Raw genomic sequence first — 27,365 nt, 5'->3', positions numbered from 1 at the left:
CCGTCGCCTCTCCTGGGCGACTGGGGCTGCGAAGCGCGGTCGGGCACATCCGGGTGCTGGGTTCCCAGGAGGCTACCCCGGGTGAAGCTCCCAGGAACTCTCCCTGAGAAGTTCCTAGTATCCCCGCTAGCTGTTCTTGTCACCGTCACGTAAGGTCAGCAAGAAGAGAGAGCAAAGGTTTCTGGGTCGCGGGGGATACGAAAGGGTCATCACAGGTCCCGTTTTGGAGGTCACCTTAAAGCCTCTTCCTAAGGGTTCCGACCCAAGTTCTTCACAGCCAGTGCCAGAGAGCCAGGAGGAGCAGGCGAATGCGCGCGCGCAGAGCCCACCCCGCCCCCGGAGCCCCGCCCACCACCCGGGGACTCCCGCCCATCCAGCTGTCAGCCCCGCCCTCCTGTCTGTGCGCCGGCGCAGCGCTCCCTGGGCGCGAGGAACCCAGGGAGGGCGCGAGGCGCGCGGGCCCGGGAGCGCGCGCGACGCCGGCAACCTCGCTCGGCCCCAGGTCACCTCCCGAGTCACCGGCTGGGGCAGCCGCTGGGGCCGGCGTCGAGGGCGTGGTGGCTCCGGGCAGTGGGGGTTTGTCCGCCCCAGGCCGCGCTCGTTGCCCCCGGGCCTCTCCCCTCGAGCGCACAGGTGAGTCTCCCCTTCGCAGGGCGGGGCCGGTTCGCGGCCGCTCAGAACAGGTTTACAGCAGCTCTGGGCGATGGATCCCCAGGACCCCTGAAAGTTAAAGCAGCCTCAGCTACATCAGCAGCTGCCCAGATCCTCCAGGAGCCCCGTAGACTTGCTAAGGACCAGCCGCCTAGTCCCCAGGATATTCCCCGGCAGCTTCAGGGTGATGTCCTGCAAAACACCCCTCGCCCCCAGGTCCTTTCTTCTCCATCAGCTGTTGACTTTTTGAAAACTGTCAGGCCCAACCTGCCCCCGAGGGCAGGAAAGGTGTGGCTAGTAAAACGGAGATGGCAGCAGGTGGAAGCCCCACTCCACTCCCTTTTCCCCTCCCCCAGGATGCTGGAATCGTTGCGCTTCTCTGCTTGCTTGGCTTCTAGAAACTTGTCCGCTTCCTCCTGTACCATCGCGCCTTCAATAGCTGTCTGTTACCAGGTTGCCTAGTTTCAGCTTCTGTGCGAAATCATCATCTCCTCTGGGGATTAAGATTCTAGAGGCTCACGTCCATGTTTCAGATTCAAACTAGGATTATGTAGATTGATGTTTTATTGTAGGGTTTAAAGCCAAAAAAATATTCGCGTCCGGATATTGAAAGCTATCTAGTACAATACCTTTACTTGAACTTTTCGTAGAAGTCTCTCATCGACTATTTGACCAGAGAAGTAATTGGCCATCTGTAGCTGTGATCTGCGATTACTTTAAAATGTTATTTTAAGAACTGGGTGTGGCACACGTTTATAATATCAGCAAATGGGAGGCTAGTCTGGCCTCATAATAAGGCCCTGTCCAACAAAACAAAAAGACAAAAAAACCCTCTATTTTAACACTATGCCATTACCTCTGGACCAATATATCATTATTTGATCCTGTGAGATGGCTCAGCAGATACAGACACTTGCTGCAGAGCCTGACAGTTGGAGTTCCCAGATCCCAGGGACCCATGTGTTAGAAGGAGAGAACCAACTTCTGTAAGTTGTCCTCTGACCTATGCCTGAGTGTCACCGAGGCCACAGTCAAACACACATACAAAAATTCCATAAATATATTTTAACAAAATAGTATGACTGGAGGGATGGCCGCTGTTAAGAGCACCTACTGCTGCTCTTGCACAGAACTGGGATCGGATTCCTAGCACCTGGATGTAACTTCAGTTCCAGGTGATCCCACCCCTCGTCTGGCTTCTCAGGGCTCATGCACACACCTGATGCACACACACTCACATGTAAGCACACACATACTCGTAAGTAAGCAAAAAGCCAGAATTTAAGAATATGTTAAGTCCCAGAGTCTGGGTGTGTGTTCAGCGTGCACAGTTGTTCATTTTGATGGGGATTTTACGTTCGCATTCAGTTATACATTAGATTATGAAACGTGGGAGGATTATGAAAAGGCTGAAATCAGTATCCTGTCACTCTTAGCTCCAGCTTCACAGTTTGCTTCATTGGCAAGCAGTTTCCAAGGGAGGAGGTTTTTAGTGCTTTTCGAGAACACATTTTTTTTTTTTTTTTACTATTCAATCATGATATATTTTAAGGCATGTTCACTGACCCATGAGAGGCAATACCGCATGATGTTACGAGAAATGTGGGGCCAAAACGGGACAGGCATGAAGACACTATGACTAAGAACTCCAGACCTGCTGCCCAGGCGGTGATGGCAGTCTTCCATGTTTAGTAGCACTTGGCCCAGCTCCAAAAACCTACACAAAACTCAACTTGGCCTGGAGAGATGTAGCTCAGTGGTAAAGCGCTTGACCAGCATGCTCGAAGTCCCAGGTTCAATCCTCAGTATGAAAACAGAAAAACAAAACATCCTCCAGCTACTGAGCTGGGATCGCATTGCCCTGGAGTGAACTGGTTCTGCTCAGGGGTCTGAATTACAAGCAGCAAACCAAACAGTGTCCGCAGTGCTCCACAGCCCTGTCAGGCAGTGCTTCCATTTTGTCTTTCTCATACTGACACATGGAGCAGGAACGCCACTGATGATAGGAACAGTGATTGATTATCAATAAAAATGCTGTGACTTTAGGTCCCAAAGACACTCAGAATACAGAAATGTAATTTTTAAGTTTTTAAAGGTTTATGCGTTTGAGTGTTTTGTCTGCTTGTTATATATGTGCCCCAGGCATGCCTGGTGCCCTCCGAAGACTGAGGAAGGAATCAGCTGCCCTGGGGTTATTGATACGTGCTGGGAATTGAACCCAGGTCTTCTGCAAGAGCAAAGCCATCTCTGTAGCTCCAGAAAGATAACTTTTAAGAATTCACTTTTTCAGTTGTGTCTGTGTGTGTCTGTGTGTGAGTTTATGCACACGAGCACATATATCTGTGGGGTGAGAAGATGACATTGGATCCGATGGAGCTGTAGTTACAGGTGGTTGAGAGCCACCAGAGGCAGGAGCTAGGAACTGAACTCTGGTCCTCTGAAAGAACAGTATGTGCTCTTAACTGCTAAGCCATCTCTTTAATCCCCCAAAATCTAATCTTTATAACCAATTTTACATTAATGTTCCACCAACTTTATTGTGTTGATTCTTGTCACTACTACTACTGAAAAGAAAAAGTATTAGAAGTCTACCTGTGAGTGCCTGATGACAAACAGAAGAGGAACCACGGGAGACCAGAACCCGGTGCTCACAGGAGGTCAGTTTCAAGCAAATCTGGCTAAGAGATTAGAATGTTCCCCGAGTTAGGAAACATAGTGTTTTTTTTTTTTTTTTTGACAAATTCTAGAGGAGAAAGAATTCACCTTTTCCTTCTCAGCTGAAATTGCTTGGCATTCAGCCCTGATGGCTTAGCTTTGTCCCTGGGCTGGTGCAGCAGAGCAGACGGTCATGGTCCTTGGAGGTTTCCCACTCACGTAATGTTTGCATGAGGAAACTATATGCCGGAAGCCAGCTAGGACCCCATCAGCACAGGTGGGGATTGCAACCGTTGCAGGAATCACAAATAGAATCTTTGTGCTGGGGACAGAACCCAGGGCCTCCTGATGCCAGGCAAGGGCTGGAGGTCTGAGTCGTGACTTCAGCCCTGTAGTGACTGCTCATTGCCCTCATGAAACCAAGGTTAGCTTATTTCTGTCCATGCTTCTCTTCACAATTTAAACTTTGTTTAGAACGTCAGGAAATTCCAAAGTGATTGACAGTGGGAACTTAAAAACAAAACAACAAAGCTCTCATGTATTTTCATCAAGACAGCCGATATCTACCTGGTAATGTCTGATAATGTATGCATTCCTTTGTGATATAAGTTTCTGTAGGGCTCATACAAAGGCCTAGTGGTCTTTCCCAGGCATATTTTAAATGTTTTCACACTAGAAGGAGATAACCAGCTCAGTCTCTGGATAGACACTCCCTGTTTTTCTTGAGGTCATACAAAATGCTAGGGGTTTCCCTCCCTTTATATTGTGATTTGCTCAGATTGTTTTTCCCTTTCTCACTCCATGTTCTAGTCTAAATATCAGTTCTAACAGCAGTTCTGGTACTGTTTGAGTCCTCTCGACCAACAAGGAAACTCATACCATGCTTGTGTTAAATAGTTGCTGAGCATGGCCATGTGCAAGCATTTACTCTGACTACTAGCATTTATTTCTCCTAACATCTTTATTGTACATTTTACACTTAAGGAACCAGATACAAAACCAAGGCAGGTTTGGTGAGATGGGTCAAAGGGTAGAGGCACTTCTTGTCAAGCCTAACACACCCTATGTTCCACATGGTAAGAGAAGCAACTCCTATAAGCTGTCCTCTGACTGACACACACACACACACACACACACCACCACCACCACCAGAAATAGATGGGTAATAAGATAAGTGGAGTGATGTGTCTGAACAGAGTCCTACAGGCCCAGAGTTCCAGTGTTGAAGATCTGAAGATGGATCCCGACCTCTTCTGGGGATACTTGAGGATTGATCAGATATGTTCACAGTTCTGTGTATCTGCACACTTTTTAAGAATATAAACATGTAAGTCTTGGAACAAGATTACTTAATGATCATCTAATTTGATCTGGGCTTGGTGGGATAGGCCTATAATCCCAGCTAATGGGGAAGCTGAGGCAAGAGGATCAAAGTTCAAGGCCTCAGGACTAGAGTTCTGAACCATCTGGCTCAGCGGTTAAGAGCACTGACTGCTCTTCCAGAGGTCCTGAGTTCCATTCTCAGCAACCACATGGTGACTCACAACCATCTGTAATAGGATTTGATGCCCTCTTCTGATATGTCTGAAGACAGCTACTGTACTCATATACATAAAAATAAATTTTTAAAAAGGTTCAAGGCTTACCTTCGCTAAAGGGGGTATTCAGAGCCAGGCTGAACAACTTAACCTGAGACTCTGTCTCTGTCTCAAAATACGGGCATAGAGAGGGCTGGGAAACAGCACAGAGGTAGAACACTTGCCCAGTATGTAGGAGGCCCTGAGTCCAGCTTAGTGCCACAGCAAGGGTTTTGCTGTGTATGAAAGGGATCTTGTGTTCATGCTGACTTGGGAACATTTATATTATAGTATACTTTGTAATAGTTTTTAAATAATTTTAAAAGGGTAACTGGATGTAAAGATGTGTTGTTTTGTCAGAGACAGTATCTCCCTGTAACCCAGGCAGGCCTGGAACTCACTCTGGAACCCAGGCTGACCTCAAACTTGGGGCAGTCCTCCTGTCTCAGGCTCTTGAGTTCTGATTACAGACATGAACCACCACGCCTAAGCCCATTTTTATCCTTTCTTTTTGAAGTTGTATCAAAAGAAAGTTAACCCACATTGAAGATAGAAAAACAGGAAATGAAGATACAACATTCTAAATCAAGCGAAGGATTGTTCCCTATGCTGTTTTTATTTCATTCTCTGTCAGATTGGAGGAAGGACCTTGAAAAGAGAAATAATTGTCAAAAGTAGACTGGGCCGGGGCCGGGGCCGGGGCCGGGGCCGGGGCCGGGGCCGGGCCCGGGCCCGGGCCCAGTAGTAGAGGATGGTCTAGCATGAGCAAGGCCAAGCTTTTGATCCTTTGTGCTGCACATGTGTAGGCTGAAAATGGGCTGGCTTTCCTCCCTGCCCCCAGCCCCAAGGAGCCCCGCCTGCCTGGCACTGATGAAGAACTCCTGGAGATCCATCAGCCTCTGCCTCCTGAGCGCTAGAATTAAAGGCATGGACCACCAGGCCCAGCTTTCTTACATCTTTTTTTTTTTTCCTAAAATTTTTTTTTTCGAGACAGAGTTTCTCTGTGTAGCCCTGGCTGTCCTGGAACTCACTCTGTAGACCAGGCTGGCCTTGAACTCAGAAATCCGCCTGTCTCTACATCCCAAGTGCTGGGATTAAAGGCATGCGCCACCACTGCCCGGCTCTTACATCTTTTAAGAAGCAAAATAATAATAAAATAGAGAATTACAAAAAATAGAAATAGCTAATGCCTCTAACAGACAAGTTTTAAAGAGCCCACTCTTTGTGCTCGGGGTAAGCTAGACTGGTTCCTAAGCCACACAGCCTTCTGACATTCCTGCTCTTCACTTTGAGCACGCATGCTCGGTGCCAGGCTGCGCCCCATTCTTTGCCTGATGGCATCCTCCACAACCCCCTTGGGAACCCATCTCTAATTCCTAGAATTGTCTTCCGTCGGTGCTGACCGCCAGTGACTCGAAGCTCAGAGCCGTCTGCTTTTGTTCGGCTGCCCTTTCTAAGCAGCTATGAGTCAGAAACTATGACAGGACCCCGGAATTTGAAGGCATGGGAAGTCTGGTTGCTAGGTGCGATTTTTTAAACAGTCATGTAAGCTTAGAGCAGAAGGGAGCGCAGCATTGTGAATGTCCAGCCTCTCCCTCATAAAAGCCACAGTGAGACACGTTTCTGGGAACTTCCTTCAAACATGAAAGTAGCTGTCAGCTGTAGAGGGTGAAGCCACCAAGGGGTGGGGCGGCTCAGAATTGCTTGGAGACATGGTATACTTGAGTATATCCCATGCTATGCTGTGCAGATCCAGTTCTTATTCCCCCTTCATGGCTGAGGAGCGGTTCTGTGAAATGCAACATGGTACTGTCACATGGGGACACAGAATCAGGACACCAAGCTGAGAACTAAGAAGCTAAGGAAGGGGTGTCAGGATGTGCACTGCCAACATGGGCTCTGGGGCCTGGGGGGCCTTCGTGTCAGTAGTGAGGGGAATTGAAGCCAAGAGAGACTGGCAGCCAGCTCATGACAGTAAGTTATGGCGGGAGTGCTGTGGAGTAGCCAAGCGAGGTGAATGAGCTCACTCTCCAGGAAGCAGGCAGGAAGAGAAGCAGGAGGATGAAGGCAAGGGAGAGCAGAGGGTGGGGACCCCAACACAACAGGCTCCTGTGCCATGGAAGAGTAGCATTGGAGAAGTGGATAGTGTGGCAGACAGTAGGATGAGGCCCGCTGGGGAATGTGACTGGCTAGCCTACAGGAGAACTGTTTGCCCTGCTGTCCCCAGTGCCCAGCAGTAGGTGCTCAGATATTGACAGAAACTAGTATAGATGCTTTAAAAAAAAAAAAAAAAGATTGTCTTGAGTGCTGTAGACTAATGAGAAACTGCTATTTTTATTCCATAGTTAATAACCAGTAGGAATTGTAGTCTGTGTGCACAATGTATCTACAACCTTGTGTCCTTACAAATGGAAGGGGATCTTAGAAGCACAGTCATAGTAACCATGACCACTAAGTGTCCTGCCACCCCTGGGCTTTCTTCAGTCCCATCTTGAAATATGTCACGTCCAAAGGGCCACTGCATGATGAGTGTGGAGTGGTTCTCTGAAGAGCCAGACATAGGCATACTGTCCCAGGATTTTACAGAGGGACAGTATCGGCCCTTGGCCTCTGGCAAGAGGCACAGTGTCTAAAAGTTCAGAAGTGCACCCCCTGGATTGTTCCCCAGCTTAAGTTGTGTGCTGTATATGCTTGCATTACGTGTTCATGAACACCTTTTAAAGGGAACCCGGGGGCCTCGGTAACTTAATTACTTAAGAGTCTGCTCAGAAAAACCAGGCTGGGTAAGGAAGGCAGAGCCTCACAGACGGCATCTCAGGGTGCAGATGGCGAGCAGATCGTGTGGGTGTGATTCTGCTGGGCCACTTCCAGTGTTTTCCACCTAAAACCCAAAACAAATATGTGAAGGCCGAGCTGGCTCCCACCTTCCCTGTCTCTGCTTGTAAACTCAAGGACATACTGATGTGAGCACTCCCACTACCCTTTCCATCCGCTTCCACGGGAAAGCACTTGCTTTCTTGCCTTTTTTTTTTTTTTTTTTTTTTTTTTTTTGCTTCATATTTCATTGTCCCATAAAATCTGCTAAGCAAATCAGATTTGTAGACAGAAAACTCACTCAGGAGAGCTGGAGCTAACTTAAATACTGATTGATCTTTCCTGGATTACATCGTTTTGCTTGATGAATTGCTGTCTTGAGAGATAGCTTGAGTGCCACATTACAAAGCCTTCATGGTTTTTTTCCCTTGGTTCTTTTTTTTTTTTAAGCAATATCTGGCAGGTATCCTAGAACTTTACCCACAGAGAAAATGCTACGAGAAAGCCTGAAATCTTGGAATGACAGCCAGTCAGACCTCTGTAGCAGTGACCAGGAGGAGGAAGAGGAGATGGTCTTCGGTGAAAATGAAGATGAGTTGGAGGAAATGACGGACCTGAGCGATCTGCCCACCTCCCTTTTTGCTTGCAGTGTCCACGAAGCGGTGTTTGAGGTTCAAGAGCAGAAGGTAGGCGCACACCCTGTCCCTGCGCTCACACCGTGGGAAGGGAAGATCGATTTGGTCCCTGAGCCCGTGACGTGACATACACAGTGTGTGCCGCGCTGGCCCCTCCCTGTGCCTTAGGAGAGTCTCAGTGTGCCACCGACAGGCATAGTTCAGAGCCGTCCTCTCATTGCGCTTGAACACTGGCTTCTAGTGAACTCTAAATCAAGGCACAAAGAGTGCACTTTTCATTCATTCATTTATTCATTGAGTTTTGGAGACTGTAATCGAAGAAAAGCTTTTTAAATATTTTACTTGAAGATATTAAATATACAGAATGTGTTTCGTTAGCGCATTTTATTTGTGTACATGACGTGTTTCTGCTCTTGGGTACCTTTCCTCCCTCCACTAATTCTGCCTTTACCCAACATGCTACTGTTGTTTGACAGAAGGACTTTGTAGCCCAGGAGGAACTGGCTGTGTGGCACAGGATGGCCTGGCATTGACTGTGTGGCTCAGGCTGGCCTGATATTGGCTGTGTGGTGCAGACTAGCCTGGGATTGGCTTGTGGCACAGGATGGCCTGGTATTGACTGTGTGGCTCAGGCTGGCCTGGGATTGGCTATATGGTTCAGACTGGCCTGGGATTGGCTGTGTGGTGCAGACTAGCCTGGAACTTCCAGTGAGCCTCCAGCTCTAACTCCTCAATGCTAAGATATGTCATAGGGTGTGTCACCACACCCAGCCTCCAAGTGCTTTTTTTTTTTAAAAAAGCTGGCTTTTTCCTCCTTTTCTCCCTCCTGCACTCACTAAAGAGGCAGTCTGGTTTTTTCCTGGGGTTTATTGGGACTATGAGGCTATGAGGAATAGCTGTTAGTTCATTGTTAACATTGCTTGTATTGCTCTTTGTGGTTTGAAAGGAAAAATGGATTGCCTTTTAAATTACTTATTATTTATTTGGAAAGTGTATGTGTGTGTCCAGCATGACTTCATAAAAGCCTACATACTTTTCTTTTTTCTTTTTTCCCTTTGAGACATAGTCTCACTGTGTGGCCTGGACGGACATCTGGGCAATCCTCCTCAGCCTTCTGAGCACTGGGATGTTCTAGTCTGTATGCAAAGAATTTCCCTTTCCGTGAGAGCGGTTCCCAGGCTGGCTTCCTTCCAGTGTCTTTGGGGACAGAACTGGATACATGCTCAAACACCTGCAGAGTAAGGCTCATGCTGATTGGTTTGGGAGATAGAGTTTGAATTTTGCAGCTTCTGAGTCACAGGGTGGATACTCCTGTAGTCCGTCTAGGAGTCAAGGAGACAGGTTTGCAGCCAGATTCAGTAAGTCTCTCACAGGGGCTTGAGGGAGACCTGTGAGAATTAGAATTTTAGCGAAGAAAGGAATCTTTAGCCAGAGGACACCAGATACACTAAGACTGATTCGGACAGCGTGAGGCAGGGGAGAGCAACAGGCATTCTGTAGGACACTCAGGCTGTCTGTGCCCCAGTCTAGAACACTGGGCTGAGGTGGATGCTGGGCCTTCCTGCAGAGCACTGTGATGCCAAGTGGAAGCTGGCTCTTATGTGGGGGTAGTCCTAGGGCTTCCGAGCAAAAGTCGGCAATAGAAACTGTACTGGGCTTAGGAGTGTGGTGGGGAGGCTCGGGCTCCTGCCTGGTGGTGAGAGCCTGTGCCAGGGGTAGAGGGTGGGGTGTATGTGTGTGTGTGTGGGGGGGTCAGTCACAGAGAGTTTCTTTGCAGGCTGCTTTATTTACAAGTGCTATTCCTTTGCTCAGTTCAGCCACGGTTGAGGAATCTGAATCATTCCTCCTGCTTTCTTGTTTTTTAAGAGCCCTGAATTTCATGTTAGAGACTTTTTTTTTCCCTTTGGTTTTTCGAGACAGGGTTTCTTTGTGTAGCCCTGGCTGTCCTGGAACTCACTCTGTAGACCAGGCTGGCCTCGAACTCAGAAATCTGCCTGCCTCTGCCTCCCAAGTGCTGGGATTAAAGGCGTGTGCCACCACTGCCCAGCTAGAGATGATTTGTGTGTGTGTGTGTAAGAAAGCACATGTATGGGCCCAGCTAGAGATGATTTGTGTGTGTGTGTGTGTAAGAAAGCACATGTATGGGCCAGGCGGTGGTGGCGCACGCCTTTAATCCCAGCACTTGGGAGGCAGAGGCAGGCAGATTTCTGAGTTCGAGGCCAGCCTGGTCTACAGAGTGAGTTCCAGGACAGCCAGGGCTACACAGAGAAACCCTGTCTCGAAAAACAAAACAAAAAAAGCAAAACAAAAATTATATCTAGCACTGGGCATGTACAGATTTAATCTCAACATATGGAAGACAGAGGCCAGTGGATCTCTGTTAGTTGGAGGCCAGACAGTGAGTTCCAGGCTATGTAAAGAGGTCCTGTCTCAAAGAGAGGGAGGGGGAGGGAGAGGGAGAGGGAGAGAGAGTGAGGAGGGAGAGGGAAAGAGGGAGAGAGAAGGAGGGAGAGAGGGAGAGAGGGAGAGAGAGAGAGAGAGAGAGAGAGAAAGAGAGAGAGAGAGAGAGAGGAAGGAAGAGAGAGGGAGAGGGGGAGAGGGAGAGGAAGGAGGAGGAGGAAGAAGAAGGAGAAGGAGAAGAAGAGGAGGAGGGAGAAGAAAGGGGAAAGAACGGCATTGTTTCTGTACTGAGTAGTTACAGATCTTCCCCATTCCTAAGCAGTGCGGTATAAAAGCTGCCTGCCTGGTTCAGGGTTGTAGCTCATCTAGCGGTGGTTTAGCATATTGGGGAGTGTGCTGTCCTTTGCCAGTGCTACCCTCTGTATCCAGTGCTTACTCTGCAAGCATTGTGGATCTAAGGGGATCTTAGGACCATTTTATCTTAAAATTATAGTCACAAGATTTCTTTGGGAACAGTGAGATGGCTCGCTGGGGAAGTGTTTGCTGCTCAGTCAGCCTGACAACCTCCCTAGAAACCCACAGAAAGGCACAGGTGAGTGTGGATGCGACCTCCACGTGAGTTCCATGCCTTCCACACCCAGCTGCCCACATTCCCACTTGTGCACACAAATAACAGTAAGTTTAAGAGAGAATCGGGGCAGAGCTTCACACCTATGAATCTGTTTCAGGGGTTTTCTCCTGGAAAAGTTTTGACTCCACAGAAGATTGAGTTCTTGTTGATTTTCTTTTGTTGGTGGTGCTTGTTTTGGGTTTTTTGTTTTGTTTTTTGTTGTTGTTTTGTTTATGTATATATGTGAGTGGATCCCCAGAGAAACCAGATGAGTGTAATGGATCCCTTGGAACTGGAGTTGTCGATGGTTGTGAGGCAGCTGCTGTGGATGGTGGAAAGAGAATCTGAGTCCTCTATAAGAGCAGCAAATGTTCTTAACCACTAGGACATCTCTTCAGCCCCGGTTTTCATTTTTAAAACCATCTGAATGTTATCTGTATCGCAGATTGTGTGTGAATGCTTGTGTGTCTGCACACATGTGTGTGCACACATGGCAGTGTGTTAGGGTTATTATTGCTATAATAAAACACTGTGACCAAAGCCACATGGGGAGGAAAGGGTTTATCTGGCGTACACTTTCACTTCACTGTTCATCCTTGAAGGAAGTCATGGCAGGAACTCAAGCAGGGCAGGAACCTGGAGGCAGGAGCTGATGCAGAGGGATATTGCTTACTGGCTTCCTCAGCCTGCTTTTTTTTTTTTTTAATAGAACCCAGGACAGAGGACTGTGTGAGACCTAGTCTTTAAAAAGCAAAAGGTTACTGGGCGTTGATGGCGCTCGCCTTTAATCCGAACACTTGGGAGGCAGAGGCAGGCAGATTTCTGAGTTTGAGGCCAGCCTGGTCTACAGAGTGAGTTCCAGGACAGCCAGAGCTATACCAGAGAAACCCTGTCTCAAAAAAACAAACAAGCAAATAAATAAATAGCAAAGGGTAGGAAGTGATTTCTCTGTGTTACATTGTGTGCACATGCTAAGTGGGTGTTGTTCAGGATCTGCAAGGAAGAAGTCATAGGAGACCTGGCCCAGTGTGTCCGATGGACAGAAGCCTGCAGACAAATTCCTATAACCTCCTATAACACAGCCAGAGACACTCCCGTAAGAGGAAGCACAGCAGCCATGCCTCTGTTCTGTGTACAGCCGTGTGTGTGCTGTCATACATCCCTGCAGTATCTAACAAAGCTAGCCATTTTACGTTGGTGCAGATTGCAGATGTGAGCAACCGACTCTGAACATCTGGGAGAAAGGATGAGCCGCAGCACACGGTATAGGGATGTTTGCCCGGCCTCTTCTCCTTAGAAGACCTCCCATTAATAGGAATATTTTGTCTTCCCTCCCGCTTCTCTCGGCCCTGCTCCTCCCCGTGCAGGAGAGATTTGAAGCCCTGTTCGCCCTCTATGATGACCAGGTCACATTCCAGTTGTTCAAGAGCTTTCGCCGGGTGAGGATCAACTTCAGCAAGCCGGAGGCTGCGGCCAGAGCGCGGATAGAGCTGCACGACAGTGAGTTCCACGGCCGGAAGCTGAAGCTTTACTTCGCACAGGTAACAGGGTTCTGTGGCCGCACCCCACAGCTGCCCCTCCTTTCAAACCCGTTACAGTTCCCCCCTGCAGCACAGGGTCAGAGGTTTGTGAAATCAGCAGTCACGAGAGCCGGGGGTGCAATGCTTTTTCTTAAACTTTACACATATGTAGTTTCATGTATTTTAGGAACATATTAACCCTTCTGTCTTTGTTTCTCTGAGACTAACAGCTAAGGGATTCATCTTTCTGGCAGTTTGGCTCAGCTAGGTCTTTGTGGAGAAAACCCCCTGACACTTTGGAGTCAGCGGATTAAACATTCTGTACATCTGAAACGCCACCGAGGATGTGACATCTGCAGGAAAACAGAGAACAAAACCTTCAAGGGCCGTCAAGATGGCCCAGGGGGCAAAGGTGCTTGCTACCAAGCCTGACAGCCTGAGTGTGATACCTGGAACTCGTCCATGGGTGGAAAGAAAGAACCGATCTGTGTCCTCTGTCCTGAGACAGGAGCTTAGTGTGTTAGTCAGCCATTCCCAGTGAGGTAGCTAGGGTTACCATTACTGTGATGAAAGCCTGTGACCAAAAGCACCCAGGAGACAAAACGTTTATCCAGTTTATGTAGCTTGAATCATTCATTGAGGGAAGCCAGGGCAGGAGCTCAGGCAGGGCAGGAGCCTGGAGCAGGCGCTGATGCAGAGGCCATGGAGGGTTCTGTTTACTGGCTTGTTCCCTCTGGCTTGCTCAGCCTGCTTTCTTATAGAACACAGAACCACAGTCCAGGGTGGTACCATCCACAGTGGGTAGGCCCTCCCGTATCAGTCAGTAAGAAACTGTTCCACAGGCATGCCTGCAGTCAGATCTTAGGGAAGCATTTTCTCAGCTGAGGTTCCCATCTCTTGATGACTAAAGCTTGCATCAGGTTGACATAGACTACCCAGCATACCCACTGTAACAAAACCTGAGAGGGTCACATGTAACAGAGTAAAGTCCTGGCTCATGGCTTGCAGGTTTCAGTCTGCATGTGATGGGCCCTTTTCCTGTGGGCCTGCTGTGGAGCTCATGTGCTGTGGGCACAGAGCAAAGCTCATCTCATATATCTCATTTGTGGGAAACAGGAAGAGCAAGGGGCGGGGGTCCCACTGTCCCTTAGGGTATGTCCCCATGGCTAACAGCCTCCCTGCCTCATAAAGGCTCCCAGTTTGACCTCTTGGGGGAGCAAGCCTCTGTCTACCATGTAGAGCCTGGGGTCACTGAGAGCCCAGACCACAGCCGTAGTCACCGCTGTGATTCTCTGTCTGTCTATACATTTGTTCTTTCTTTCACTTCACGTTTATCAAGAGTCCAGGGCCCATGGCCACTTCCAGTCCACCTGCTGGAAGGTCACAGACAGTTTGAGAGACAGTTTTAATCAACCCTCCAAGAAAGTAACAATTACCATAAAGTTGGAAATGAAAGCCCTCTCTCTGGTGGTAGTGCATGTCTTTAATACAAGAGTCTGGAGGCAGAGACAGGCATATCTGTGAGTCTGGTCTACAGAGTGAGTTCCGGGACAGCCAGGGCTACACAGAGAAATCCTGTCTCAGGAAAGGGAAGGGGAAGGAGAAGGGAAAGGGGAAGAGAAAGGGAAAAGGAAGAGGGAGGGAAGGGAGTGGAAAAGAAGAAGACGCTCATAAGCATGTCTCTCCCTGCAGGTGCAGGTGTCCGGGGAGGCCCGGGACAAGTCCTACTTACTGCCACCACAGCCCACCAAGCAGTTCCTCATCTCCCCTCCCGCCTCACCCCCAGTGGGGTGGAAGCAGAGTGAAGACGCAATGCCCGTGATCAACTATGACCTGCTCTGTGCCGTCTCCAAGCTGGGGCCAGGTAATGCTCTCTGCTTCAGCTCTCAGTGTCCCCAGACACTGCCGTTCGTGTGAGCCCAGCAACAGCAGCACTGTCCAGTGGACAGTGTGGCCACACCAGTCTGGGCTCACACTTGAGCTGTGCACTTTCCAGCACTGTGGTCCTCAGCCAGTTGGCAAGCCTGGGTTACCTGAGTGTGTTGTAAGGTTAAACACTATATGCAGCTGGGCGTTGGTGGCGCACACCTTTAATCCCAGCACTTGGGAGGCAGAGGCAGGTGGATTTCTGAGTTTGAGGCCAGCCTGGTCTACAGAGTGAGTTCCAGGACAGCCAGGACTACACAGAGAAACCCTGTCTCAAAAAAACAAAACAAAAAAAAAAGACAAAAAAAAACCACTATATGCAGCGTGATAATTTTAGCCATTCAGCTAAGAATTAATACAGCAGGTAGCAAACACACTCGCTGCTTTCTCTCTGCAAGTCAGTCAGCACTGTGTTGATGGCAGCTGCCTCGGGTTACAGTGACGGTGACTTATCACCCGTCCAAAGTTTTTTCTCTCTCTCTCTTTTTCATTTCTTACTTTTTCTCTCTTCTTGCTCTGTCTCCCTTTAATTATGCGAGAAGCTGATTCCCTGCTCTTAAGGTCAGGGCGTCTCTTCTAGGGCACTTCAGAGACTTTTGAGAAGGAGCTCTCTGCTCCTGGATGGTTGGGCTCTTAGACATCAGAGGCCCTACACTGCTGCCTAGAGCCTAGCCATTGCCTCCCACGGCGACCCAGAACCACTATAAATGTAACTAACTCACCGTAGTTATTTGTAGAACAGCAGTTAGCATTTATATTAACTTTTTAATTAGTATTTATGTAATCTAATCAATGGGTTGTCATCTCAGTGAGCACAAAGCCAGAGTAAGCATAGAACGTAAGGGAGAAGAAAGGTTTACTACCTACAGGAAGAGACAGAAGCTCTCTCCAAAGAAAGACCTCCCCAATGAAGCAAGCTTGTGTTCATTCACATAGTGGCAGGCCCCTTGCTGAGCATGCGCAGTTGAAAGTCGTGGGGATGAACATAGTGGGCAGGGCGTGCTGGCGCTCAGCTTGCACCATGAACTTTCACCCGAAAAGAAGAGGGCAACTAAGGTGCTTGCTCACAGGAGTCTGCCCTAAGGTCCCCGAAGTGCTGGGATTTAACTCCCAGGGCCCGGGACAGAAGGGACAGTGTTTTTACAAATGAAATTTCTGCAGGGCATGACGGTACTCAACTTTAACAGCACTTGGGAGACGGATACAGAACAATTAGAGTTCAAGGTCAGCCTCAGCTCCAGCAGCACGTGTCTAACTGGCCCAGATTTCATGGGGCGCAATCTAAAATAATCAACCACTAAGTGAGGGAGTAGAAGAGGAAGTTGGGAGCTAGAAGAAATTCATTCCTTCACTGGGAGTAAGGCTCCCTTCCTGTGCTTGCAGGGGAGAAATACGAACTGCACGCAGGAACCGAGTCCACCCCCAGTGTGGTGGTGCACGTCTGTGAGAGCGAAACTGAAGAGGAAGAAGACACAAAAAGTCCAAAACAGAAAATCACGCAGACGCGACGCCCGGAAGCTCCCACGGCAGCCCTGAGTGAGCGGCTGGACTGTGCGCTGTGAGCCGCCACCGCGGCTGCGCATCCCACTACTACAACCGCGCCCGCTTAGGAGCACGGCCCAGGGATGCTGCGGCATCCATCCGGCAGCTGGGCCAGCCTCCCCAGACCGGAAGGAGGGGTGAAGTAGCAGATTGGACCAGCTGTTTGAAATTTTGAACAGTATTCTAAATGGCACTTTAAGTGACAAGGCTAGCCCCAACCATGTGGCACCTGTCTCCTCTCCCAGAAATATTAGTTCCCTTGAACCTGTAGAGCATTGGGTACCACAGGCCAGAACTAGAGTCACCCAGTGCACTGCCATTTTTACAGATGTAAAAATTAGTCTTAGATTTCTGTACTTTGGTGTGGGTATTTTTGTACAGGTGTGGCAGCGTCTGACAGATTGAGCAAAGGCTGAATGTTACTATTCAGTAGACGTGACCTTTTTTTGCACGAGAAGAAACGTGAAATACAAAGTCATTTGTAGAAATCATTTCTCTCAAGTATTTTTTCACTAGCTTTAGGAATGAAAGGCCAAATGACTGAGGTTGCCAGATCCAGATGGCGTGGGCAGCTGTGCTCCTGGCTCTCCGGGCTCTCCTGACTCTCCCGGCTCTCCTGGCTGTCCCGGCTGTCCATCTTACTTGCCAGTCAGTGACAGTGATGTACAGAACTCTGCTCCAGTGCTACCCTTCCTAGCCTCGGCTCTGCAGAGGAACCTGGCCTTTGCCAGCGGGACGTGTGGTCAGGAAGCTTGGCTGATGACTCTGGAGTTGTAGCCTTCGCGACGGCTCTTCAGTTACTCTCTAGACCCTCCTGATGCTGGCCTGCGACTGCTTGCGGTTTCCTATGCTGTGTGTGTAATCATGGGTGTTAGTTGGTCTTAACTTTAGAAGATAATGATAAAATGGTGAAAACCATTTTAAATTGAGGGAGCTGATTCGTTGTTTTCTTTGAAGACAGGGTTTCACTTTGTAGCTCCCGAGCCTGATCCTCCTGCCTCAACTTCCCAGGCGTGCATCTCAAAGTTTTCCATTCAAGTATTTCAGCTGTTTGAAAACAAAAATCACTGTATTTCCCCCTATGGATTAGGGAGAGGAGTCATTCTTTTGGGGGTGGTTGAGTTTGTTTGTTTGTTTGTTTGGGTTGTTTTGTTTTGAGACAAGGTTTCACATTGTATCTCAGGTTAGCCTGTGACTCATTATGTAGCCCATGCTAGCCTTGAGCCCCAGACCTCTTGGGTGTTCAGATTGCAGGCATGAGCGTGTAGTTCATGCTTCCCTTTTTAACGACCATTTCCACCTTGGCTTGCAGTTGATGTTCAGATAGAATCGCTTCTTACACTTGAAGATGTGTTGTTTGGGGCTTCGTAGGTCACTCAGCATCACCGGTGTGCTAGACTGCAGTCCCTTGCAGAAGGCTGTCCTTCTCGGAGTGGTGCGCCCGCCTGCATACGCACACACGTTTTCAGTCTTATTAAAACAGCGTCTCATGTCCTCCAGGTTGACCTCAAGCTTGCTGCATCCCACGGATGGCCTTGAACTCCTGCTCTTCCCACCGTCTCCTAAGTGCTAGGACTGCAGGGGTGTGCCGCCATACCTAACAACAACAGGAGAGGTGTCCCTTGCCTTCAAATCCTGTCAATTGTGAACTCTGCATTTGCCTTTTGGAAGCCTCGGTCTAGGTTCAGTTGAAGATGACGGTTCCGTCCACACTTCTTTGTGGATCCAAGTCATCTGCCTGATAAAGTCATTACTCACGCGTTTTGTTTTGAGGTGATGTCTCACAGTGTTGCCCAGGTCGGTCTCAAACTCCAGGCTTCAGTGGGTCTTCCCAGTTGACAGGATGCAAGCACAGGCCCCTGTGATCCTGGAGCCTTTGGAGGCGAAGGCAGTAGCTGAGGAATTCCAGGCCATCCTTGGCTACACAGTGTTCTGCATTGCTGAGCTCAGCAGTTTGCTTCTTTTGATTGTAGGATAAACCCTAGCTGCCAGCACTCAACAGTTGGGGAGTTTTGTGTTCCCCATTAAACGATACATGATCTAATTTTCTAAGTAATCATAACCCAGTTTTTAAATTCGTCTTGGCCTCCAGTTTCTACCCACCACTTAAAGAATATCTATTGCTTTTTTTTTTTAAGTCACGAAGTTCAAATCTGCATACATAATGTTACCTTGGTCACAGGCAGTTGTGTTAGCACCTTATGAGGAGTTCCCTGGATATTCACATTCATGCAGTTAGAATGTCAACAGTCGTTGGTAAGGGAGGACCCAGGCTCAAAGAATGCATGGAGTTAAAGATTCACTGTGGGACTCCCTCTCCCTTGGCTTAGAAAATCAAGTTCTATTCAAGATTAATGCTGGGCTTTATATTTTTATGTAAACTATTTTTAGACCCGATTTAGTTTTGTGAGGAAAGCTTTAAGCGTCGCTAAACCCTGGGAGTGTACCAGATTCTTTGATGCCTTGGGTTCATGCCTGCTTGCTTGCCTTCTTTTCTCAGACCTTACCTACTAGGTGAGCTTGGTCACTGTCCACCTCCCTCTGTGTTCCCTGATACTTCTGTCTTAAAGGAAACAGTGTCTGATGTGGTGGCACTAGCCTGTAATCTCAGCCTGCAGGAGGCTGAGGCAGGAGGATTGAGAGAACAAGGCTAGGCTGGGTTACCTGAGTTAAACCCTTACAGAATAAGATATTTTCCTTCTCTTGATGTGACAGTACAGAGGAACAGAGGTCCTGGGGAGATATTTACTTCTAGCCTAGAAGTCTGTGTTCTGGAGACTTATTCTACACAAATGAATACGATGTAGGAACTTTGAACAACCACATGGCAAATGACTATCATGTTTCCAACCCCCCTGGTTGTGTTCTCCAGAGCAACCCTCCTCCTCAGAGTGCCACAGTTTCCCTCTGTCTTGAGCAGAGCACAGATCACAGTCAGGATTACCAAATGCATTCATCATGATGGCATAGCCTGTCATCTCAGTGCTTGGGTGGCAGAGGTATGAGGACTTTGTAAGTTTAAGGCCAGCCTGGGCCATGTACCAAGACTCTATGTCATCAACAAGAGGGTTACTGGGTGTACAGGTGGCCCATTGACAGATAACAGTGACTGTCACATCTCTGGCCATGGCTGGCATCCGTATTCCCTGTGGTTTCTAGTCAAGGCTAGAAGTGATCTCAGATAAGGTCAGCATGCAGACACCTACTGACTCAGATTCGTGCTTTCTCTTAGAAGCCTGCAGTTCTTGAAGTGGGTTCTGAGACCCTTGCAGGTCCCACGTGGCCTGGACTGCATGTGCATTCTTGACATAAGGAGGATTTCTTTTCTATCTATGCAGATAACTTGTGGTTTTCTGTACTGTTCCCTGTTGGTATCCACTCTTCCTAAGTCAGATTGAGGATTCCCGTGCCGTGCTGTGCCCTCTCCAGTCAGCCCCTGAGTATTTATCCACGTCCCTTGTGTCTTTGACGTGTGAGAAAGCGTTCGCAGCCATTGCACATTGATCTTCATAACAGCCTGCAGCTGGATTAGTCTCAAGTCCGACATGTCTGTAGTCCCCGGTCCTGTGAACTGTAGTAAATCCTCGCTGCACTTGTGGAAACTGGTCAGTGAGCGTCGTCCGTGGGTCCCAGGATTTCAGTATGCTTGCCGTGATGGGCTGTAGTTCATTATCAGTGTCCACTGTCCTGTCTCCTAAGGATTTCTAACATTCCTTGTCCTGTAAGGAGGTGACAAAGACAGACTGTAACTTGGAGGACACTTGTGGATTACCTGTAACAAATTTCGATGTTGAACTAATAAAAAGTTGTTGTTTTTTAAGTCAGTTCATTGAGCAGTCTCTTCAGTGTGTATCCTAGGATTAACCAGACAATAATACAGAAGACAGGAAAGCTCTGCTGACAGTAGTCCTACGGTGCGTCAGTGCTGCCCTGGGCCACTCATTAGTGTGCTCACACACAACAGAGAACCCTGCAAGTCTACGCCACCAGACAAAGCTCTGCCTACTTTACTCAATTTTTATTTTTTTATTTTTATTTTTTTTGTTTTTTTTTTCGAGACAGGGTTTCTCTGTATATTTACTCAATTTTTAAAAAAAGATTTATTTATTTTTATGTATATGAGAACACTGCAGCGGTCTTCAGACACACACCAGAAGAGAGCATGGGATCCCATTACAGATGGTTGTGAGCCACCATGTGGTTGCTGGGAGTTGAACTCATGACCTCTGGAAGAACAGTCAGTGCTCTTAACCGCTGAGCCATCTCTCCAGCCCCTACATTACTCCTTAGCTAAGAGGATTTACTGCTGGGGAAGAACAACAAATTAATAACTCCACAACAGTATTTAAACCAGAAGTGGCTGTGAGTTCTAATTCTGTTGTTTTCTTTTGCTTTTGAGATAAGGTCTCAGCCCAGGCTACCCTCAGTCTTTATGTAGCCTAGACTGGAATTCCTAATCCTCCTACCTCCACCTCAGGATGGTGGGACTAAAGGAGTATCCTAACATGCCCTGCTGCTAATACTTTTAAATCTGTCTGTCTGTCTGTCTATCTATCTACCTACCTACCTATCTATCTATCTATGTGTATGGGTATTGTGGTTGTTTGTATATGCTTGGCCCAGAGAGTGGCACTGTTAGGAGGTGTGGCCTTGTTAGAGGAAGTATGTCACTGTGGGCGTGGGCTTTAAGACCCTCATCCTAGCTGCCTGGAAGTCAGTCTTCTCCTAGCAGCCTTCAGATGGAGATGTAGAACTCTCAGCTCCTCCTGCATCATCCCTGCCCGGATGCTGCCATGTTCCCATCTTGATGACAATGGACTGAATCTCTGAACCTGTAACCCAGCCCCAATTAAATGTTGTCCTTTATAAGAGTTGCCTTGGTCATGGTGTCTCTTCACAGCAGTGGAAACCCTAAGACAGGCCACCCCCCCCCCCCCCCCCGTCTGTCTATCATCTGTCTGTCTGTCTGTCTGTCTGTCTGTCTATCTGTCTATCTGTCTATCTGTCTATCTATCTATGTGTATAGGTGCTTTGTGCTCATGGACCTCTGTGCACCAGATGTTTGCCTGATGCCTGTGGAGGCCAGAGGAGGCCTCCTGAAACTGGAGCTACAGATCATGGTGAGTGCTGGAAGAACAGCCAGTGCTCTTAACTGCTGAGCCGTCTCTCCAGCCTGGAGCACTTACTTTGAGCTATGCAAATTTCTTTTCAACTTATTGAACTGTGCTTGTTTATTTTTGCTTTTTGAGACAAGGTCTCACACAGCAGTAGCTCAGGCTGGCCTTAAACTCACTGTACAGACCAAGATGACTTTGAACTCCAGACTGCACCCCCCAGGTGCTGGGATTAAAGATGGATACTACCATCCCCGCCCTTTTTTGTTCTGTTCATATAGAATCTTATATAATATAAAATGTATTTTGGTGATTAAGGACTAGAGAGATGGTCCAGTGGTGAAGAGCACTGGCTGCTTTTCCAGAGGACCAGGTTCCATTTCCAGTCACCCACATGGCAGCTTACTACCATCTGTAACTCCAGTTCCACAGGATCCGAGGCACAGCACACAGGTGGTATACACACCTTCATGCGGGCAAGACAGCCATGCACATAAAATAAATCTCAAAATAATAAATGACTCTTTAAAAATAGGAGCCAGGCATGATGGCCCATGGCTTTAATTCCAGCACTAGGGAAACAGAGGCAAGTAGATCTCTGAGTTCAAGGCCAGCCTAGTCTACATAGTGAATTCCAGGACAGCCAGGGCTACATAGTGAGACCTCATCTTAATTAAAAGTAAGCAGCTGCTCTGTTTGGGAATGGAAAGGAACAGAACCCCCAATGGGGGAAGGTAGCACCCCAAATCCCAAGCCCCCAGCCCCACCCTCTCCCCACTCACCTTTACCAGAAGACACCAGAGGCAATTGCCTACATCTCAGCTGGTCAAAATCAACGTGTTACTGGACTGCACAGTTGAATCTTTTTTTCTAGTGCTCTGATCTCTGCCTGACAGAACTCTGTAATCCTTCTGGAAGTATGTCAGGACTCAAAGGTTCTTTATACAGTTTTGAATAAAATGAACACAAAACAAGCAGGTGGTTTCCACTTCCTTGGCTGCCTCTCCAGCCTGTTCCTGGGAGCTGCCACCAGGTGGCACCATGCTTCCAGGTTGGGGCCTTGAGCTCTGCTTAAGGCTCTGCTATAACCTGGAGTTCAAAAGGAACTTAGCAAGTAGGTTTAGTGCTTAGCGTGCTCTGGGCCCCAAGTTTAATCCCCACCATCCTGACAACACCGCTCCTTTCCCCCCCCCCCCCGGAAATCGCTATCATCAGGACAAAATTAGTGCAAACTGAAAAAGCACTACAAACAAAAAATATATATATATATATATATTTTTTTTTTTTTTGAAAACACAGGCTAGCCAGGCATTGGTGGCACACGCCTTTAATCCCAGCACTTGGGAGGCAGAGGCAGGCAGATTTCTGAGTTCGAGGCCAGCCTGGTCTACAGAGTGAGTTCCAGGACAGCCAGGGCTACACAGAAACCCTGTCTCGAAAAAAAAAAAAAAAAAAAAAAGAGAGAGAGAAAGGAAGAAAGAGAGAAAGAGAAAACACAGGCTAGATAGAGGTCTGAGGTGTGACTCAACTGCTTTCCTAACTTGCACAAGACCCTGTGTTAGCTCCCCAGCTCCCATAACCAGGTACCACGGATGGCCCAGGCCTATAATCCTAACACTTCTGAAGAAGGAAGATCAGGAATTGAAGGTCATCCTCAGCTACACAGCAAGTTTGCTGTCAGCCTGGGCTCCATGAAACTGTGTCTCCAAATAACAAAACAATACAGGGTAGGGCTACATGTGACCATGCACGGCTAAAAGCTCAGCTCTTTGGATCTGGAGTCAGGAGGATCTGTTCAAAGTCACCCTCAACTATAGATGTACAAGTTTGAGGCTAGCCTGTGCTACATGAAATCCTGCCTCGAAAAGCACATACTAGAATATAAAAACGAAGGTCTAACTTCAAAGTTACCCTCCTGAAAATAAGCTGACTTCACAGCTCCTCAGTGTGTGTCAGAGTTCTGCTAGCACCAGACAGAACCATTAATATCAGTGCTGAGAGGTGCCCGTGTGCACACGCAGCCCTGACCCCTGATGGCTGTCACGGGGAAGACACGGGGAAATCCCACCAAGGTTCCTCTGCTCTTCCAAGGCAAAGAACCTGGAAGCAGAAGTGCTCTGAATGTTAGATCACTGTCTATTGCTGTGAAGAGACACCATGACCAAGGCAGCTCCGATAAAAGAAAGCGTACAACTGGGTGGGGGTTTCAGAGTTTAGCCCATGATCATCACGGTAGGGAGCACGGTGGGAGCACGGTGCCATGAAGGGAGACCGGCTGGAGAAGCAGCTGAGAACCAGCTCCTGGTCTGCAGGCAGGAGAGAGACGTAGACAGAGATAGACTCACACAGAGAGACAGAGGTAGACGCTGGGCCTGGTGTGGACGTTTGAAACCTCAAAGCCCACCCCATCGACAGGACACACCCACTCAATAAGCCCACGCCTCCTAATCCTTCTAATCCCCAGACAGTCCTGCTTCCTGGTGACTGAGCACACAAGTATTTGAGCCTATGGGGAATTGTCATCCAAACCACAGCGGGCGTTGAATCTGTATTATCTAGGGGAGTTTGTGGCCTGAAACGTTCAGAAAGATCAGTTTCTCTATTACAGTGCTTCTAGAACCTTCTAATTCCATACAGTCTCATTTGTTGGGAATACAGTGGTCTATCCATGAGGACAAATTCTCTGAGAAATGCTTCAGTAGGTAATAGCTAAGACAACCATACCACCACTAGGAAGTATGCCCAGGGCTGTCATCCCGTATGCCCCATCACTGGCTCACATATGGAGGGATGCGGCACACTGCCGCCCTGGGTCTCTCAAATGTCATGAGCCTCAGAGCCTGCCTTATGGCTGTGATAAAGTACCTGACTAAATGACTTAAGGAAGAAAAGTTTCATTCCTAGCTCACAGTTCCGTGTTACAATCCATCATGGCAGAGAGATCAAGACAACAGGATCTTGAAGCAGACAGTCGCACTATGTCCCAATCAGAAGATGGCAATGAATGCATGTGTGTGAGTGCTCCATTCGTGGGAGTGCTCCATTCGTGGGAGTGGGCGTGCTCCACACAGAGGAGTGCTCCATGCATGCTAATGTTCCAGTTGCTTTCTCTACTCTAAACAGTCCAGGATTCCCTGCCTAGGGAATGGTCCTGCCCACAGCTGAGACGGCTCTTCTCAAGTCAGTTGGTGTAAGCAAGATAATCCTCTTGCTCTGACTGAGATTGTAACAGCTAGACTCGAACTAGGGTTATCTGGGAAGAGGAATCTTAGCTGAGAAAATGCCTCCACCCAACTGACGGCCTATTCCCCATTCCCTGGGCAAGTGGTCTTGAGGTTTATAAAGAAGTCAGGCTGAGCAAGCTCTGGGGAGCAAGCCAGACACAAGCTGATCTTGAAAACAGCGGAGCGGCCGTATGGTGACCCAGGCTTATAATCACAGCACTTAGGATGTGGAGGCAGGCGGGTCAGGAGTTCAAGGTCGTCCTGAGCATAAGAGACCCCGTCTAAAAAACAAGAATGCTTTGTAGCAAAAGTGGACGTGAGGGCTGGAGAGATGGCTCAGAACTTCCTGCCACATGTCTGCTGTGGCACAAATATTAATAATGAGGAAGGCACATTTTTAAAACTGTCAAAAAACGGGCTGGAGAGATGGCTCAGTGGTTAAGAGCACTGACTGCTCTTCAAGAGGTCACGAGTTCAAATCCCAGCAACCACATGGTGGCTCACAACCATCTACAATGAGATCTGATGCCCTCATATGGGTGTCTGAAGACAGCTACAGTGTACTTACATATAATAAATAAATCTTTAAAAAAAAAAACTGTCAAAAAACAATGATTCCTCTGTGTGTGTGTGTGTGTGTGTGTGCGCGCGTGCGCGCGCCTGCATGTGCGTGTGCCTGTAGAGGGGGGTGTGTGCGCACTTGCGCGCAAGGAGGTTGGAGGATAGAGGATAATTCTGGAAGGTTCTCTATGTGGGCTCCAGGGATTAAACCCAGGTCAGCAGGCTTGCCCACTGAGTGATCTCGCTGCTTCAAAACAGCATAAATTCCTTTCTAAGCTGTCACTACATCGGCCTTCTTCCTGCCTAGCCACTGAGCTAATGGTTGTATGATATTTCTTTACTTGTGCTCTAAGAAAATATTTTGCTGCGATATATTTAGATGAAATACAGGGTGTTTTTCTGGGTGACTTATTTCAGAAAAATGCCCAGTGGTGGCTAGATGGGTGTGTGTGTGTGGTAGTGGTGGGGGTTCCAGCTAAGGTAACCCAGATTCGTTGTTAAATTTACTCCAAATGTGTAGGAAAACATCCAGTCTCACTCACTCTTCCCCGGGAGGGAAGACTTGAGGCACTGTTTCCCTACAATTCAGAGATGTAATCAGCTTAAGTCTGGTCTTACCCCAGTGCCAGCTTCCTTCAGCATCTTTTTGAACAACTGAGATCTTTATTGGAGAGTTCTCTGGTCTTCCTGGCTTCAGAATTCTGACAAGCCCCCTCCCCACACCTCTCCCCCTGAAGAAGAAATGAGGTGAGCAAGCAGGGGCTCTCTCAGCCTCTCGGGAGCTGATCTCCTGGGCCACTGGGTGATTTCTAGCCCATTAGAAATTTCTAGTATATGGGGCTGGAGAGATGGCTCAGCGGTTAAGAGCACTGACTGCTCTTCCAGAGGTCCTGAGTTCAAATCCCAGCAACCACATGGTGGCTCACAACCATCCGTAATGAGATTGGATGCCCTCTTCTGGTGTGTCTGAAGACAGCTACAGTGTACTCATAAATAAAATAAATAAATAAATCTTTAAAAAAAAAAAAAAGAAAAAAGAAATTTCTAGTATAACTGCTGGTAAAGCCAGAATGCAGAGGGGTCCCTCTGCAAGTGAGAAGCTGCCTTTGAGTGTGAAGTGATTCTAGGCTCACTAACAATTTCCCCTGTGAAAGAGCACACATGCATGCTCACACATGTGCATGCATGTACACACACATCATCACCATCACTGTCGATGTCACCATCACCATCACCATCACCATCATCACCATCATCATCACCATCACCATCATCATCACCATCGCCATCACCATCACCATCACCATCATCATCATCACCATCACCATCACCATCACCATCACCATCATCATCATCACCATCATCATCATCATCATCACCATCATCATCACCATCACCATCATCATCACCATCATCATCATCATCACCATCATCATCACCATCATCACCATCACCATCATCACCATCATCACCATCATCATCATCATCATCACCATCATCACCATCATCACCATCACCATCATCACCATCATCACCATCATCGCCATCGCCACCGTCTCATTGTTCATGGAGAAGGAACTAATGCTTCTGGACTTTTCACTTTTGCCAGGGAGCCGTGACCACAAAAGCGCTGACTCTAAAGGCCACCACATTGTACTAAGGAAGATGGAAAAAGAGAAAACCAGAAGCCAGGCTCAAGGGAGGACTGTGACAGCAGGTTGGGGAGGCAGAGAGGAAAGCCTAAAGATAAAAATGCGGGGCTGGCGGGATGGCTCAGTGGTTAGGGACACTTGCTGTTCTTGCAAAGGACTCAGATTTGGTTCTCAGCACCCACAAGGTGGTTCACAACCACTGGATTCGGGGAATACAGTGCCCTCTTCTGACCTCCGTGGACAGGGGTGTTAGGAGCCGCGTCCGCCATCGGAAGATGGCGCCAGTTTCCTGGTTCTCCTTGCGAGCCTTGCTTGAATGTGCGCCTGCGCAAGGCGCGAAAATCAGTATGCTAATTTGGCGACATCATAAGAGCCAATGAGTGTGCGGCACATCTCCTAAAGCGCTATATAAGCCACTAGCTTTTGGGGCTTGGGGTCCCTCGCCTCACTACCATCTAAGAGAGCTGTAACACTAAAAGAGCTG

General features: G+C 48.1%; 1 protein-coding gene across 2 annotated transcripts; it reads left to right on the top strand.

The window, feature by feature from the left end:
* The first annotated feature begins 527 nt into the window (after positions 1-527).
* On the top strand, positions 528-20,154 carry Rcan3 (RCAN family member 3). 2 transcript variants are annotated; one of them, XM_028759950.1, is made up of 5 exons: positions 528-633; positions 8,148-8,383; positions 12,710-12,883; positions 14,555-14,726; positions 16,172-20,154. In XM_028759950.1, the coding sequence occupies exons 2-5, from the start codon at positions 8,189-8,191 to the stop codon at positions 16,348-16,350; spliced, it is 720 nt and encodes a 239-aa protein (XP_028615783.1). In that variant the 5' UTR covers positions 528-633; positions 8,148-8,188; the 3' UTR covers positions 16,351-20,154. The 2 variants fall into 2 exon arrangements, with proteins under 2 accessions (XP_028615783.1, XP_028615784.1); XM_028759951.1 differs by lacking the exons at positions 528-633; positions 8,148-8,383; positions 12,710-12,883 and adding an exon at positions 12,980-13,274.
* Positions 20,155-27,365: the final 7,211 nt, after the last annotated feature.

This window comes from Grammomys surdaster, unplaced genomic scaffold (assembly GCF_004785775.1).
Source record: "Grammomys surdaster isolate TR1022 unplaced genomic scaffold, NIH_TR_1.0 126313, whole genome shotgun sequence".
In the NCBI taxonomy this organism is placed as follows: Eukaryota; Metazoa; Chordata; class Mammalia; order Rodentia; family Muridae; genus Grammomys; species Grammomys surdaster.
The sequence above is the reverse complement of the archived record's forward strand: the minus strand, read 5'-3'. Positions and strand labels throughout refer to the sequence as shown.